The sequence below is a fragment of the Lepisma saccharinum genome, chromosome 1 (assembly GCF_977018435.1).
Source record: "Lepisma saccharinum chromosome 1, izLepSacc3.1, whole genome shotgun sequence".
In the NCBI taxonomy this organism is placed as follows: domain Eukaryota; kingdom Metazoa; phylum Arthropoda; class Insecta; order Zygentoma; family Lepismatidae; genus Lepisma; species Lepisma saccharinum.
The window spans coordinates 121166596-121182593 of record NC_139229.1 but is presented as its reverse complement, the minus strand read 5'-3'; the positions used below and the strand labels follow the sequence as shown (position 1 = coordinate 121182593).

Genomic DNA, 15998 nt, shown 5'->3' with positions numbered 1-15998 from the left:
TTGTGTTGCGATTACATAATTTTTCAAATAAGTACGCGGGTTTACGTTCAGTTTGCAGATCATGAATGAAAGATAGATAGTGCAGTAGCCTTCTGTTGGCCATTGTTAAAATATTATATCTGTTTAAGATGGGAAGGATGTGATCGCGTTTATCCAGGCCAAAAGTATATCTGATGCATGCATTTTGTGCGATTTGGATTTTTCTGCTGAGTTTGGACCCATACACAGTGTCACAATAATCAAATAGTGGAAAAATTAAAGATTGAACTAGTCTAAGTTTACATTCTGCAGGAAGTTGATCTTGGAAACAGTAGAGGTTTCTCAGAATAAAATATGCTTTTTTACATTGTGCATTGATGTGGTCCGTCCAGTCCAACGTATCGTTAACAATCAAGCCAAGATTTTTTGCTGAATTTTTACATGGAATGGTTTCATTATTAATTTTAAGTTCACTTGGCTCAACAATATATTTTTTTTGCGATTGTTTCATTCCAATTAGCATATAAAGTGATTTTTTCAGGGTTTATATTAAGTCTGTTTGATGTACTCCATGTGTAAATATTATTTAAATCGGTGTTGAGTGAGGAAATACTACTTTCTAGCGCTGTACGTCTAGTCGAAAAATACAGTTGTGTATCATCTGCATAGAAATGTGGTGTGAAAAATTTTATAACTTTATTTAAGTCTGTGGTGTAGAGGGTGAAAAGGAGAGGTCATAAAATTGATCCCTGAACAAGTGAGAAAACAGGAAGGAAAGAAAGAAACATGGAAGTCAAAGAAAGCATCCACTAAAGTTCAAAATACATCTATTCACAGTAACATTATTATATTTCTGATATCTAATTGAAACAAAAAATAGCATGGTTGGAAACACCAGTTTTCCTAGAAAAGATTGTTCCGAAATTTCCTAAACCTTGGCAGGTAATTTATGGCATTCCATGCATTGGTTTCCATGTAAGAACCTACCCATGTCAGTAATTTAATACTTGACAGTAAAGTGTGGAGTAGTTTTGGTTGTCACATGGTGGTCAGGTGATTTTTGATAGTGTTCCCTCACACATTCATGTTACTGTGATTTCAACAAGTGGTTGGAAGAAAATGGGTATCAATGACTTCTAAATGCAAAGGTACCTCAGAAACAAATATTTATTCAGTGCATAACGACATTCAGTTGAGTGGAAAGGTGGGTTATTCCAAAGAGAAAAAGAATAGAACAAAAGCATGACGACAAATTTTGGTCAATTTTGATCTTGTTACCATAACAAGGAAAGTACAGGTATTTTTCCTGGATAAAACCTATTGTTTACTATTAGATATCAATAATATTCTGAGATGTGTTAAATAAGTCATTACATTCATGTTGCGGGATTTTAAACATGGTAAGATATTAATATACACATCACAAACAGCACAAAGTGCTGCTTAATTTAAATTTTGAATTTATGCATCAAAAGAACAACTCTGCACTTACTGACAGAGCCAATGTTTGTAAGTTACTGTTGTTCATTTCTTCTATCTTTCATATTCATAACATTGCTTATTTTAAAATTTGAATATTACATAAAATGTCATGTTATATAATACAGGGTCTACCAATTTGAACGTCAGAACTTTGAAAGAGTGTTGTGGCAACACTGACTGAAATGATGAGATTGTATGTGACATCTGTGTGCAGTAGTCTGTGGCAAGTTATCATGGAGAAATACACAATGCAACAACGCATAGAAATTATTCGAATTTATTATCAAAATTCGTGTTCAGTTCGACAGACATTTCGTGCATTGAGAGGAATAAATGATCAACATAATCGACCGACAGAACGCCATATTTACTGTAGGATTTGGGCGGATGAAAATCTGCAAGTGATTCTGGACGTACCCCTTCATCCTGAGAAAGTGACTGTGTGGTGTGGTCTTTGGGCCAATGGCGTGATCGGGACCTATTTTTTTGAGGACCAACATGGAAATCACGTGACTGTCAATGGGGAGCAATACAGGAATATGGTGGTGCAGTTTTTGTGGCCTAAACTGGCAAATCTTGACATCAACAATGTGTTTTTCCAACAGGACGGTGCAACTTGCCACACAGGTTGCCAAACAATGGAATTATCGCAGGAAAAGTTCCGCGGACGAGTTCTGTCCAGAAAGGGTGATGTGAACTGGCCACCAAGATCATGTGATCTAACCCTGCTGGATTATTTTCTATGGGGTTGTCAAATCTAAGGTCTATGAGACTAAGCCACGCACAGTTCGTGACCTCAAACAGAACATTGAACGAACCATTGAGGCTATACTGTTCAATATGTGTGCAGACGTGCTGGAAAATTGGACATTCAGAATCCATTCCACCCATCGAAGAAAGGGAGGACATTTGAACGACATATTGTTCAAAACTTAATGCCATTGTTTGCTCTTCAAAATAAAATAAAATATATGTTGTTATCACTTGTGGTTTTCATTCTATCTAATTTTAAAGTTCTGACGTTCAAATTGGTAGACCCTTCACATATGTCTTGCTCAAACATAGATGCTAGTTTTGACATGTTGTAAGAGGTGCTGGTATTTGAGCTAACATGTGGTAGTGAACAGAAAGTGAATGACTTGCACATGAATACAAGTTTTGGTAAATTCTTGGCCAAACCTTCTTCATTTTTAAGCTGAATGAAGTACAGTCATGGACATTGCTGTCATGAGTAGTATATTGATGCAACCTTTTACCAGCAAACTGCATGTTAAGCCTGATTCCTACAAACTTTTCTAGCCACAGATACTCCCAGATCCAATAGCTCACTGCGACTATTTTGAGCACAAATGGTACATAATCAGGTTGCATTTGTTTCTGTTGATAACTTGCTTCATGAAGATCTGCCTTTAGGCTACGGCCAGACGAGCGATATTTACTGCCAGAATTCTGCCGTAAATGTAGCTGAAGAAATGCACCCTTAGGTCGTAAATGGGAGTGGCCAGAAGCAGCAGTAATTGTAGCCAGTTTGGCGTGTCTTCAAGGTCGTGTCGCGAAGGAATGCGCCGAGACCCATTTTTTCCGCAGTATTTGCCGCGTGAGCGTGGCCACGCGTAGCGATATTTGTAGCTGCCACATTTACTGCGGTAATTTAACTGTCGAACTGTACAACTATGGATTATATTGACAGTGAACATGTAATAATTGAAGTCCAAAAGTATCCCTGTTTGTTTGACACGAATTGTGAGGACTACAAGAACAGAAACATGAAGATGGATGCGTGGATGAAAGTGACAATGGATGTGGTTGGTGAGAAGTGGGGAGATATGACCTCTGAAGAAAGAAACGACATAGGTAAGTACTTGAAACAAATCAAAATGTATTGAAAATACAAAGTACATAGTTATTATTTTTTACACTATTACGTCAATTAGCAGGTTAGGATTTTTGTTTACTACAAACATTGCAATGAACAAGACGAAATGAAATGATATTGATAGTAAATGAAAACATAGTATAATGTATTACTATGCTCATAAGTGGGTTAAACGAAAGTAAATAATTACAGCCAATGCCAATGGTGTGTTCCATGCAGGGGTGGGGGAGCATAGTATAGAAAAAGTTTTGAACATTTTGAGAACAGCTTTACAAGCAATCGTTTTGCCAGGGAAGTGATCCTTGATCAGAACAAAAATAGGTAGTGAAAGCATCTCTCATCCGAACACCACTTTTATTTCCTCTTGTTCCCTGAGCAGGTATACTCTCTAGTGGACATGAAAGTGTATCCTCAAAGTTGTACCCATCTCTCTTCCTAACAAAATTGTGTAGTACACAGCATGCTTTGATAATACAATCGGCAAACTCCGGACTAACATCAATGGGGCGATGGAACAGCCGCCATTTATTTGCTAATATGCCAAATGCACATTCAACAAATCTTCTTGCTCTGGTAAGTCGATAATTGAATATCTTCTTTTCAGGTGTTAGGTTTTTGTTAGGATATGGCCTCAGCAAACTTGAGCAGAGTGCGAAGGCCTCATCAGCTACAAACACATATGGAATTGGATCACCTGCATGTTCACTTGAAAATGTCTTGGGCTCTGGTAAAGATAATGTGTTAGAATAGATTTGTTCCCCCAAATCTGTAGCCTTTAATACATTTGAATCACTTTCTTTACCATAAGCTCCAACATTTATGTACGTGAAGCAATACTCAGAATCAGCTACTGCCATTAGTACTATGGAGAAAAACTTCTTGTAATTGAAGAACTCGCTCCCACTGTTCCAGGGTTTAATAACCCTGATGTGTTTGCCGTCAATAGCGCCAACACAATGCGGAAAATTAGCTCTGCTTTCGAACTTGTGGCTAATCTGAAGCGTCCTCCACAGACGGTTGTTTCATGTATTTAGCATGAAGACCATGCCATATGGCCACACAGGTTTCTCTGACAATGTCAGCAATTGTGGCACGACCAATTAGAAAATCGAAATGCAATGTCCGGAAAGAGCATCCAGAACCCAGGAATCTGAAAAAAAGCAGGAAGTGATCTTAAATATAGAATAATTTAATTGTAAAAACAAATGTGTAAGTACCATCTAGTTGATGTCCTGTGATTTAAACTGAGATGAGTATGTTCGTTGTGTTTACAGAGTTGCTTTCAGTTACAATTATGCATAAATTGTTTTCAGACACTGTCATGTGGTATATTGTAGCTATAACCATCTCAAATCTAGTGGCGATTTTATTAGGTTAACGCAATATAAAATACATGTTCAAACTAAAATCCAAATAGCTTTGTTATTGTACTTTCGCCACATGCCAACTGTAGAAACTAGTGATTTGAGAAGCGTTTTCAAAGACATGACTGATCATTTACAGGTTTAATTGTTTATTTAGTTACGTACACAGGAGACGCCACTAGTTTTGAAATGTTTGTACCTTTAAAGTTACATTTGTGACATAGCATTTTGCTTGTAACAATTGTGTGAACAGAGTTCGAATTTTCCTCATGAATGTTATGATTAATTTAGGTAAGGAGGTTCAAAAACGTTGGAAAAGCTTGAAAGATGCATTTACAAGATCAGTGAAATCACAAGATGGACGTAGTGGCAGTGGTGCGACTACAAGGAAACCTTACGTTTACCACAAACAAATGTGTTTTCTTCTTCCGACTTTGCAATCTAGGCAGTAAGTACTACCTTATTTAATTACTACACTAAACTGTTGTTGGACATAGATTTTGTTTCACATTCCAGTACATTAATATATAAATTTCAAATCAGCAGTTTGAGTTTGTTTCCTTGAAGCATGGGCGTATATATAGTTCACGTAAGGGGGGGGGAGTTAACTTTTGGTATGATTAGGGTTGCTATATTTCATATGTGAAAATCAGAGACGCAGCTGATCTGAAACTTGTTGGAGAGCGGGGGGATGGGGTGGAGGTTCTGGACCTAACAAAGTTGTATGTATGTACAGTCACGGACACTGCTGGGTTGTAACGATCCTATTGAAGAAGCACTGAAGCAAGCCCTCCATGTCTGACCATCATGCGCCGTGTGACTAGACAACCCAACCAACATTGCAATTTTTCGGCTTGTATGCCAGTCACGAGTATACATCTCTGTAAATTGAGCAGTGATGCTAAAGAAAAATACGAGATGAAGATTGTCAGAAGTAATGTCTCGTGTTCACAACATGGAATAATACTCGGTCCACGTTACGTTCCTTTATTTAATGTTGTTTGGGAACGAACCTGATGGACTGGGTTTATATTTTCACTCCTTGCATTACACTGCATTATCGATGATGGGAATGAGTGATGATATGATGAAATTGATGACTGGACACTTATGCCCCGCCTGTCTCTTGATCTGTTCTTCTGTATTATGCTTTTGTAACATGAATGTTTTTCTTTTCAATATTGTTCTGCAGGACGTCCGGAAACATGGATCAAACTGATGACCAAATTGACCACAGAACAGAGGAAGAACTCTCGCAGACCAATACCAGCAATGCCACCTCTTCGACGGAACACTTTAAAGCTGTACCTGCCAAACGAAAGAGGAGATCTGGAGATTCATTTGAGAGGGAATTGTTGGACGTTCTTGGAAAAAACTGGCCCGACCCACATGAAAATGATCCTGACAAAATGTTTCTATTATCATTGCTACCAACTGTGAAAACACTACATCCTTCAGATAAATTAGAATTTCAGATAAAGGTCATGCAGTTGCTCAAGTCTTACGATGATGCTGCTGAACGCAGGGGTTCATTTCAAGCAGTTTCCCCTACAAATTTGCTTCCCCAAACTTCATGCACATCATCATCATCCAGAACTACCGTTGAATCAGATGTTGAATCAGAGTCAGTGTTATCTTTCTTTGATTTGTAGAGAACATTTAATCTTGTTATGTTCTAGTTTTATCAATGTCTGTGTAGTATGTATTACCTTTTTACTTTCAGTAATATTAAACTAAACTTACCGTAATGTAACTGCGAGTTTCTCTTCCACACTTATGCAGTCCCTCATAACTGTACCTTCTCCTTTCAGGCTACCACTCACAGTTGCAAGTAGCAGTTCAAAGGAGCTTGTAGACATTCTATAATATTCAAAAAACTTATCTGGATAGTCTTTCAGTTTCCTATGAAGAAGCACAAACTTTCCTTTGTACGATCTTTCACTAATAATAGGATGAATCCACCACTGTCTCTTACGCTTTTGCCGACGACGACGAATCAGAAGCAAGCACAGAGCTGCTTTCGACTGGCAATTCATTGTTACATGCCACTATGAATGGAGCAATTTCTTTCAGCAAACTCAAGACACGTTTTGAACACAATGCTTTTCGTAGTAAATGTCGCTCGTCTGGCCGGGGCAGAAATTTTGTTGCTATATTTAACGCAGAGTAGAGCGACATTTACAGCTACCGTGTGTAGTTGCGACATTTACGGCAGAATTCTGGCAGTAAATATCGCTCGTCTGGCCGTAGCCTAAAGGTCAGAGTAACTGTCAACAACTGTCACCTGTCTACTCATGATGCAAGTAGTAAAATATTACTCTGCAAGCAGATGTGCAGATGTAAAGTTAACAAAGCAAATCTTGAATTAAATCACTGTCATGATAGTTATGTAAATGAAAGGTTAAATATGAAAGAAATGCAAACCTTAAATATATTTTTCATGGTGATATCTGTTGGTTCTGGAATAAAAAGCATTCCAAAATGCCTCACAAAACGTGCAGTTAATGGGTTTCTTCCACCACCAGGAGGCCCACATGCTGTAACAATTATCACATCAAGAATTTCTTTCCAGAAAAGCTTATCTCGATCATAAAGACCATGGAAATCCAGGTACTGCCTGCAATGCAATATTTCAAACATGGAAAGACAGTGTGCACATTTTGCAAATTATTTCTAAATGATATGTGGATTAATATGTAAAATTTCACACCTATATTGATAGCTTAATTACATTTTTATCTTCTCAGAATGGCACTTAAAAATCGAATTGATCTTCTGAAAATTAATTTATCTGATGTGATCCCTTCTAGTTTGTAAGCTCTGGCAACATATTTTTAACAGACAAGTAGCCAATGCTCTTGCCTTAAATATTTTATTCAAAATATTATAAACTCTACAATAGTTATTTCATATGAATGCCAGTTCTGAAATTATTATAATTCATTCTCAAAATTAAATTCAAAACATCTTACCTTAAAAGTTCAATAGGTGGCTGTGCTCCATATCTGTCTAACTTTGGCATGTTTACGTCATCTACAAAAACAATTACTTTCTTCCCCACAGGGGCCCCAAGGGCTCCTTTCTTCTTCTTCTCAAGCTTTGCTTCCAGCTGCTCCTGCGTTTGCAGGCTGCTTGTCTGTGCTGAGAAGTTGATGAAGATTGGAACAAAATTGCCTTTTGAAGTTAAAATGTTCAGCTGGCTTCTTGCAATAACAGATTTGCCCACACCTGAAACACAAATTGTATAACTCTGCATTTGTACAAAATTATGCTGCCAAACCAGCTGTAATGGAAAGTTAACCCTTAAAAGATGGCCTCGGTATTTACGCCAACGATGGACTGTCACCTATAGGTGACAAAATGCTTTTGCATGTAGTATCTGACTTTTTCGACATACTGTGACTCTGATTATGTTCAGATATACATGTTTTGAGTTCTGTATGAGTCATGAGATATGTGATGAACAATGAACAAAATTCAATATCATTTCGGTTATATGGGGGGAGGGGATAGGCCCTCCGAAAATCACGTTCTACTTTTTCTTAATTTTTTTTCTTGCTATTTTCTCATTTCTGGGATATGCATAGGCTCTTCTAGCAAGGGAATGAATGCACTAAAATAATCTTCCGGCTTCCCTTTTCACATGTCAGTGGTAATGGGCTGGCAGCCAAGGGGGAGGGGGGGAGTCAAAGTTGTTGAGAGGAGTCACGTCGCTGGGACAAAATATTTTACGATGCCTTTGTACCGGGTGTCCGAGAAGTCTTTGTATGAAAACAAAAATTAACTGTATCCGCTATATGCAACATAGACATGAAAAAATAGTACCAAAATGTTCGGAAACTATTCAAGTTTTTTTTGTTTCAGATTTCTGTACCGTTGCAGTAGTGTAGCAGTGCCAGTGTCCAGCAAACCGGAAATGTACACAAATCAGAAAAAGGCTGAGTGTGTCCTGTGGTTTCATGAGAGCAGGTCACAAAAAACAGTGCAGAGACAGTTTCAAACATCGTGCGTATCTGGGGTAAAGAGCCCCCTCATGAGGTGAGGAAGTCGACCATGGGCAACCCGAAGGTGAACGTTTGGTGCACGCTGCTGCATGACAGAATAATCGAACCATTCTTTTTCTGTGAGGACACCGTAACATCTGGAGTGTATCTCGACATGTTGCAATTGTATGCTGTTCCTCAATTGCTAGAATACCACCCAGATGTTATCTTTCAACAAGATGGTGCACCGCCACATTGGAGTCTGGAGGTTCATTCCTACCTTGAACAGACATTTCCTGGAAAATGGATTGGTCGAGATGGACCGACGGCGTGGCCTGAACGATCTCCAGACATAACCCCTTTAGATTTTTTCTATGGAGTTATGTGAAAGACAATGTCTATAGAACTCCTGTATCCGATTTTGCAACTCTGCAACAAGGGATAACCCAAGTCACCACATCAATCCCTCCTGCGATGTTGGCTAATTAATGGGGAGAAGTTGAATTTCGACTAGATGTACTGCATATCTGCCATATTGTATGTATCGGACTTCTGGTGAGTGAAGAATATCTTTTTCAGCTAGGTGCATGACAATGTTTGCTATGGGAGCGGACAGATGACACCTTGGTCTTTTACGAAAGGGAAGAGGAAATAGATCTACTCATGGAAAAACTTAGCAACATTCACCCCAGGTGGAAATTTACAATAGAACGGGAAAACCAAGGCATCATTAACTTCCTAGATCTAACCATCAAAAGGAGGGACAACAAATTCACCACCACGGTCTATAGAAAACCAGGGGCATGCAACCAGTATATTCACTCCCTTTCCAACCACTCACAACAACATAAAGCCAATGTATGGCTTAACTTCTACAGAAGAGCTTTCTCGCACTGTTCAAGTGAAGAAGATTTGAAGGAAGAAGTTACCATAGTGATGGACATAGGACTTTAAAATGGATACACAGTACATCAACTCTCTACATGGTGCATCAAAGCAGAAATGCAAGTACGACAACCTAACCTACACCACTCAGCCAACAGCAATAAAGCTAAATGGTTTGCCTTCCCTTACCACCAGAATACATCCAACCGCCTAGCCAAGACCTTGAAACAATGACATAAAACTCGCACACAAACCAACGAACAAAATAGCCAGTGCCCTAAGCAAACACAAGAGATCATTCCTTTCCCCACTAGACAACCCACAAGATGCCCAGTCTGAGTGCAACTCACTCTACATTGGCAGATCCATCAAATCTGTCAACGAGCGTATACAACAGCATTTAGCGGATGCAAAAAAAATTGCAACCCACTACCGGGCTAGCAAGGCACCTCAAGTTCAAAAACACAGGATCCAAAAAGTTTCAGTTAGGCACACATCACACACCCTAATCAACACCAAAATCAAAGAGACACATGCAATTATGCAATTTCCGCATGAGCTGAATACCGACAGCGGTCAGGCTCAACATGTTTGGCTCCTGCTATTACAACAGCTCAAACCCATCACGTGCAGCAGACAAAATGGCTACACCAGCACCCCCACCAGCACCCCTAGCGGTAGTCGAGGAAACAACAACAGGAACCGGAAGTAAACCTAGCAGTGAAGCATCGAGTTCCCAAGTGGATGGTGGCAGAGGCCACCGAAATTAATAGAACCTTTACAAATAAGTTTTGCTGATATATCTTTAATAACTCGTTTACATCTTATATTATCAACCGCGTTGTTTATTCCCCTCAACATGAATCTGATATTGGTATAAACTAGGGATGGGCCGATATGAAATTTTGGCCGATACCGATAAAGTACCGATATAAAATTTACCAATACAGATAACCGATAATCTACCGATCTGATATAAAATTAGAAATGGTCCTTGAAGAACCTGAAAGGTTCATTGACCTCCTTAATATATGTGCGCTTCAAGGTAACTGCAGTGCAAAAGGAGTTGCATATTTAGACATTTACTTTTTTAGAAAGTAGGGCATGGAGATTATCCATAAAAATTACAACAAATTGGCAGAATTTTGCACTAAATTATCATATATTTATCGATATATCGGATCGGTAAAATAATCGGTATTTTACCGATAAACCGATATGCCTATATTGGCCGATACCGATAGAGTACCGATTAATCGGTCCCATCCCTAGTATAAATGTCCTGAAATTGCCATTTTGTTATGAATATAAATGTATCATTGTAAATAACATCAAAATATTGTTTTTTTAGTTCCTTTTCTACGAAAAACACTTACTACAGTCTCGTGGTTACATACTTGATTACGGATGTATGCAACATTCAGATTCTTCACAAGACATGAGGAATTGTATATTGGATTGGTAGAACACTGGATAACAGTACAGCAGCAACTTCTACGTATATCTGTAGTTCATCTATATTGATATAGTTTCAGTTAATCTCTAGTTCAAGTATTCATTTTGAATTAATTGAATCAACTTCTTTAGATATGATGCAGTTTCATATAGTTTCTGAGGTCCACTTTTAGTTATGACTTACAAATTTTCTTGCAAGTTTATTTACAATACACACTATTTGCTGTATGAAAGGAGGAGACATCCCTGTCACTCTGGCAAAGGGTTGCAAGAGAAAAAGTTCGTAAATAGTAAATGTCGTAATGACTCGTGAAGTACTGGTATCCAATAAATTAATATTATTGTCAGTTTGGAAAATAATTGATCAAAAAATTCCTGGGAGACTCATATCAAGTTTGAACTTACTTCTCACAAAGAGTATTGTTAGAAATTGTGATGTACAGGGTACCAAATAGTTTATGCAAGGGCATTTTTAAAAGTTCTGGTCATATGTGTTATGAAGTATGTCTTTGATGTTTTAATAAAATTATTATGAAGGTAAATACCAGCCTGTAATGTCATTACAAGACAAAGACATTCTCTATATTAATTAATAATATGAATTATTAAATAATATTTTGTACTATTTTTATTTTTTCTGTTATAAATGCCACTGAAGATTTTCTTGTATGCCATAATATTTGTACTTAGTCCCATAGTTACCCACAGAGCAGAGAAATAAGCAATGATTAATGTTTATTTCAAACTTTGCCACAGGAAAATTTTGTCTTCGTGTATTTTCCTACAATTAATATACAAAAGAGTTTTAATGCAATTAACTTTGTGAGAATTTGTTTTTAAGTCAGCTAATTGGACTAGACCTACATTATAAAGTAGGATCTGAACCACTATGTATTTCCACTCAGTACCCCTTGATTACAAGGTGATGGCATGGTATGCAATTGGAACAAGCTTGTGCTGTTCTAAGAGAATAACATTTGTTCCAAGTAGAAGGAGGGGTTACATTTGGTTCAGGGGGAATAGTAATGCCAAGTCCATGCTTACTGGGTTGTTACATCAGTAAATGTTGCGTGCAAGAGGAAGTATGTGAAATGTGTTCATCTATGTACAAATTTATTACTAAGTAAGATATGACAACAACAACTTAACAAGATCTCATTACCTGTGTATCCAGTGAAAATAACATGTTTATCAACATTCAAAAGCTTCTCCATGATAAATCCATATCTCACAGTATCTATTGTTGGAACAAGAACTTCAAAAAATGGTGTAGCTTTATTGTAATTGAATGTTGGAAATATTTTATCCCATGTCTCCAACTTTTTCTTCTGAGGATCCATGTATAAGCCCCAGAGTTCTGGAGTTGGTGGTAATCTGAAAACAAATAAAAGATAAGAAAACTGTCAATAGGTTAACCAAGTTTGAAGGTGAAAAAGCAAATACTAAAATATACAGTAAAACTACTCCGAATGGACACCTCTGAATAACGGACACTTTGTAATTCCTCAGCAGAAATACACTGAGTACATGGAGAGATTACTTCTTCATAATGAGCATTATCAATAACGGATACGGATGCACACTATTCCCCAGCACACATTTAAGTTTTCTGAAAATTGGACAACTGTGAGAAACAACAATGGCGATTTCTGAAATGCAGATGTAACAGTGTACCAGTGTTGCAATTATGGAAAGAATGTATTTTTTGCACAGAATTTACGATTATTTGGTGGTGCCGGATATATTTATGTATTTTTCAAGCTTGAAGAGTACATAATTGTAAACATTACAGACATGATACACACAAAGGATCATCACTGTTTAGAATCTTTACACATGCTCAATTATACTTATAATATTTCCTTTCAGTCTGACATAAATGAAAGCAACATAAATGAAAGCAACTGAAAATTGCAGTTTGTGACTTAAGTGCCTTTTCCGAACACCCTAGAATTAACAGACAGGCAGAATTTTCTTGGGAAGTAGTGTTTTCCATCTTTCTCATCTACACTCACAATCACAAAAAACTATGAAGTAATGAACACATGCTGATCATAGAAATGTAACGAAGATCTATAAATCAGTCAAAATAATCATACTGCAAACTGAATTGGTATATACTTGCCTTCCATCTGGATGTTCTTCGAACTGACTTCTCACAAAAATTTCAAATCCATCACGATATAACTCAAGAATATTTCCTCCTATGGACCAGAGATAGGAAAACACAAATGTCTGACATACTATGTTCTTCACTCGAATCTTTTCAGCTACGCTGTCAATCATTCCAGGTGCTGACAAGATGCTCTCCATCAACTTGCACAACATGGTGACTTTGCTTATGTCAACCTAGGGAGAAATAAATATATAAATAGTCTCTTATCACAAACTGAAGAAAGTAGTAACTTTAAATGGAAATCAGGATTCAAATTGGTAGTATACGTATGTCAGTGCTCAACTATCAATATTACACATTAAACAGCTTTTCAGTGTGACATATTAAGTCTGAAAAATTATGTATAATAGTGATCAAACATTTCTTCATTCAGTACCAGGGAATGGGACAAATTAATTGATGCTCTATCAGTATTGCTCAATGTAAGCATTGTTTTAACATTTTTATGCTTTTATCAGTATTTTTTTTATTATTTTATCAATCCAATATTTCAATAAATACTCTATAATTTCATGCAAAATAAATGCCTATTGTTATTTCTTTTATTGCATATCAAGCTCTTGGAGTTACAATGGTCTAGGCAGTAGGGCATTTGGATACAATGCAGGAAACCTGGGTTCAATTCCTTAACTGGATGATCTAAAGATTGAGAACTTTGCCTGGTACCTGCAGGCAACCATCAGGAGGTAAAGGTGGCTAGAGCATGGTGCAGATTACATCACATTCACAAATCGTCATATGAGAACCAGACGAACGTCCCTCCAAAAATGCTGTTTTCAGTTTTGTTTAAATAAACTCCTCTGAAGAGCTCTATTTGGAGTCAGATCGATATACCTTCTTTTTCAATCCTTAGCAGTAGAGTCACATATATTCAATTTACTGACTCTTTTTAAGTCAGACATATTCCTAAGAATACATTATTTCCTCTCCTGTAAAATTGATAAATTGGAGTTACACCCCTTTGGTTCTCACATGACAAAATGGTCAAGATCGTAAATATGAAAGGCCTACCTCCACATTCCCTCAATGTACATTAACAGTACAGTGCAAGAAACAAGGTTTTACCTGTACCTTATCTTTTATAAATGGAACCTTTCGTGTACTTTGGTTTTATAAAGTAAAATTAAAATACAAAACACTTTGCGTTCATCTGATTATATGAATTGGGTTAACTATCCATTTGTGTTCTTCATATGGAACGTTGATTTGGTTTGTTTTACTTCCATTTTCTGCAACTAATTTTCTTGGCTAATTGCAAAGGTGGGAATGAGTGATGAAATTGTTGGACACTTGCCCATGCCCAGGTCTGGATTTGAACCCAGGGCCCCTGTTATCATAGCATGCTGTACTAACCACTCTGCCATGCAAAACAGCTTCATATGGAACATTTTAATTTTATATAAGATGAGCAGAATATCCGTTACAGTTACGAGTATATCCTATAATGGTGCATTACCATTATCAGCACCAGTGTATGTATGTATGTCCACTATATTAAACTGTGTCATTGTTACAATATTTGCATTAAAAAGGAAAATAGCCAAATTCAACACAAAAATAAATTTTCAGTTTATCTATGGTTGTAACCTCCAGAAAGAATAATAAAAATGACAAGAGGGACAAAGGTAAAGCTATCCGCTGTGCAATCCACTAGAACATAAAGGAGGGTGGTGGTGGTTGGGCCCTGCACATTCTCAACCTTGGTCATAGTGGAGGTGATGCGATCAGTAGTGCCATGCTATGGCTGCCTTTGCTCTCCAGGGTTTCCTCCAGGCAACAACTGACTGGACGCCAGGTGATCTTCATGGTCCCTTTATGCAGGAACAGTGTTTGAAATTCCAACCTGAGATCAACAACTCTGGGAATCAAACAGAGGTCTCCCATGTGGCAGTCAGACATCCTACTGACTGGATTTACATGGCTCCAGAGAAAAAGAGGACAACAAAGATCCAATCACATGAGACCCCGTGACATTAATTTCTCATTTCCTACCTGATTAATGGGAGCGTCAGTCTTCCTCTTGGTATACAGCAAACCATTCTCAACACTGTCATTGTGCAAGAAAAGGCCTTCTATGTATGACTTTATGAAATCATCCATATGGAGAGTTGTACGTGCCAACCATGTTTGTACATATGGCAACCATTTCAAATCCTCAGGATCAACATACACCATCCCACACCTATTTGAATATATCAAATACATAATATTCAAATAGTTGGCAACATGTGGCATTAAGATCATACTCTCAACTCTAAAATTTACAGGTTAAATGTGTAGGTGTGCTATCTCATTTAATATGATTTTTTATAATATAATACACTAGGAATTTGATCGATGGGTACTATTGATTTATAATAGCATAGTGATAATGTAATAGTTTATTAGTAAAATTGCTGATCATTTTACTACTCTGTTTCTATAAATGTTGTGTAAAGTTGAAATCCTGATTTGAACACCAGTTCGGTATCTTCGACATAGCTCGAGAGGAAGCCAACCGGATGCGCATCTGGTTTCAAGCCAGTACCTGTTTCTTCTGAGAAGCCCTGTTGTCACTTTTACCTGCATTGATTAGACATCCAACACAAACTGCAACGGCACTACACTCCCAAGGTTTCCACATTGTACCCCAAAAAAAAAAAAAAAATGCACAACTCAATAACACAACCTAGCAAAGATAACCGCAACCTCACATGTTATGATATCTCTAAAGAAACTGAATTAGCAACATCTCATTTATTGCACGTGGACTTGACAAATACCGTCAGTTCCTAAAATGGACACTATTGGTGGGAAAG

The 15998-nt window shown here is 37.4% G+C and overlaps 1 protein-coding gene across 3 annotated transcripts in view; it reads right to left on the bottom strand.

The window, feature by feature from the left end:
• Positions 1-15998, bottom strand: part of Dhc16F (Dynein heavy chain at 16F) — a 224355-nt gene that overhangs the window by 85542 nt on the left and 122815 nt on the right. For all 3 annotated transcript variants that reach the window (XM_083138102.1, XM_083138119.1, XM_083138111.1), the window contains 5 exons: positions 15193-15382; positions 13150-13373; positions 12187-12398; positions 7674-7929; positions 7126-7318 (listed from right to left, as the gene is read on the bottom strand). In XM_083138102.1, the coding sequence (XP_082994228.1) occupies positions 7126-7318; positions 7674-7929; positions 12187-12398; positions 13150-13373; positions 15193-15382 (1075 nt within the window). The remainder of the gene's footprint in view (positions 1-7125; positions 7319-7673; positions 7930-12186; positions 12399-13149; positions 13374-15192; positions 15383-15998) is intronic.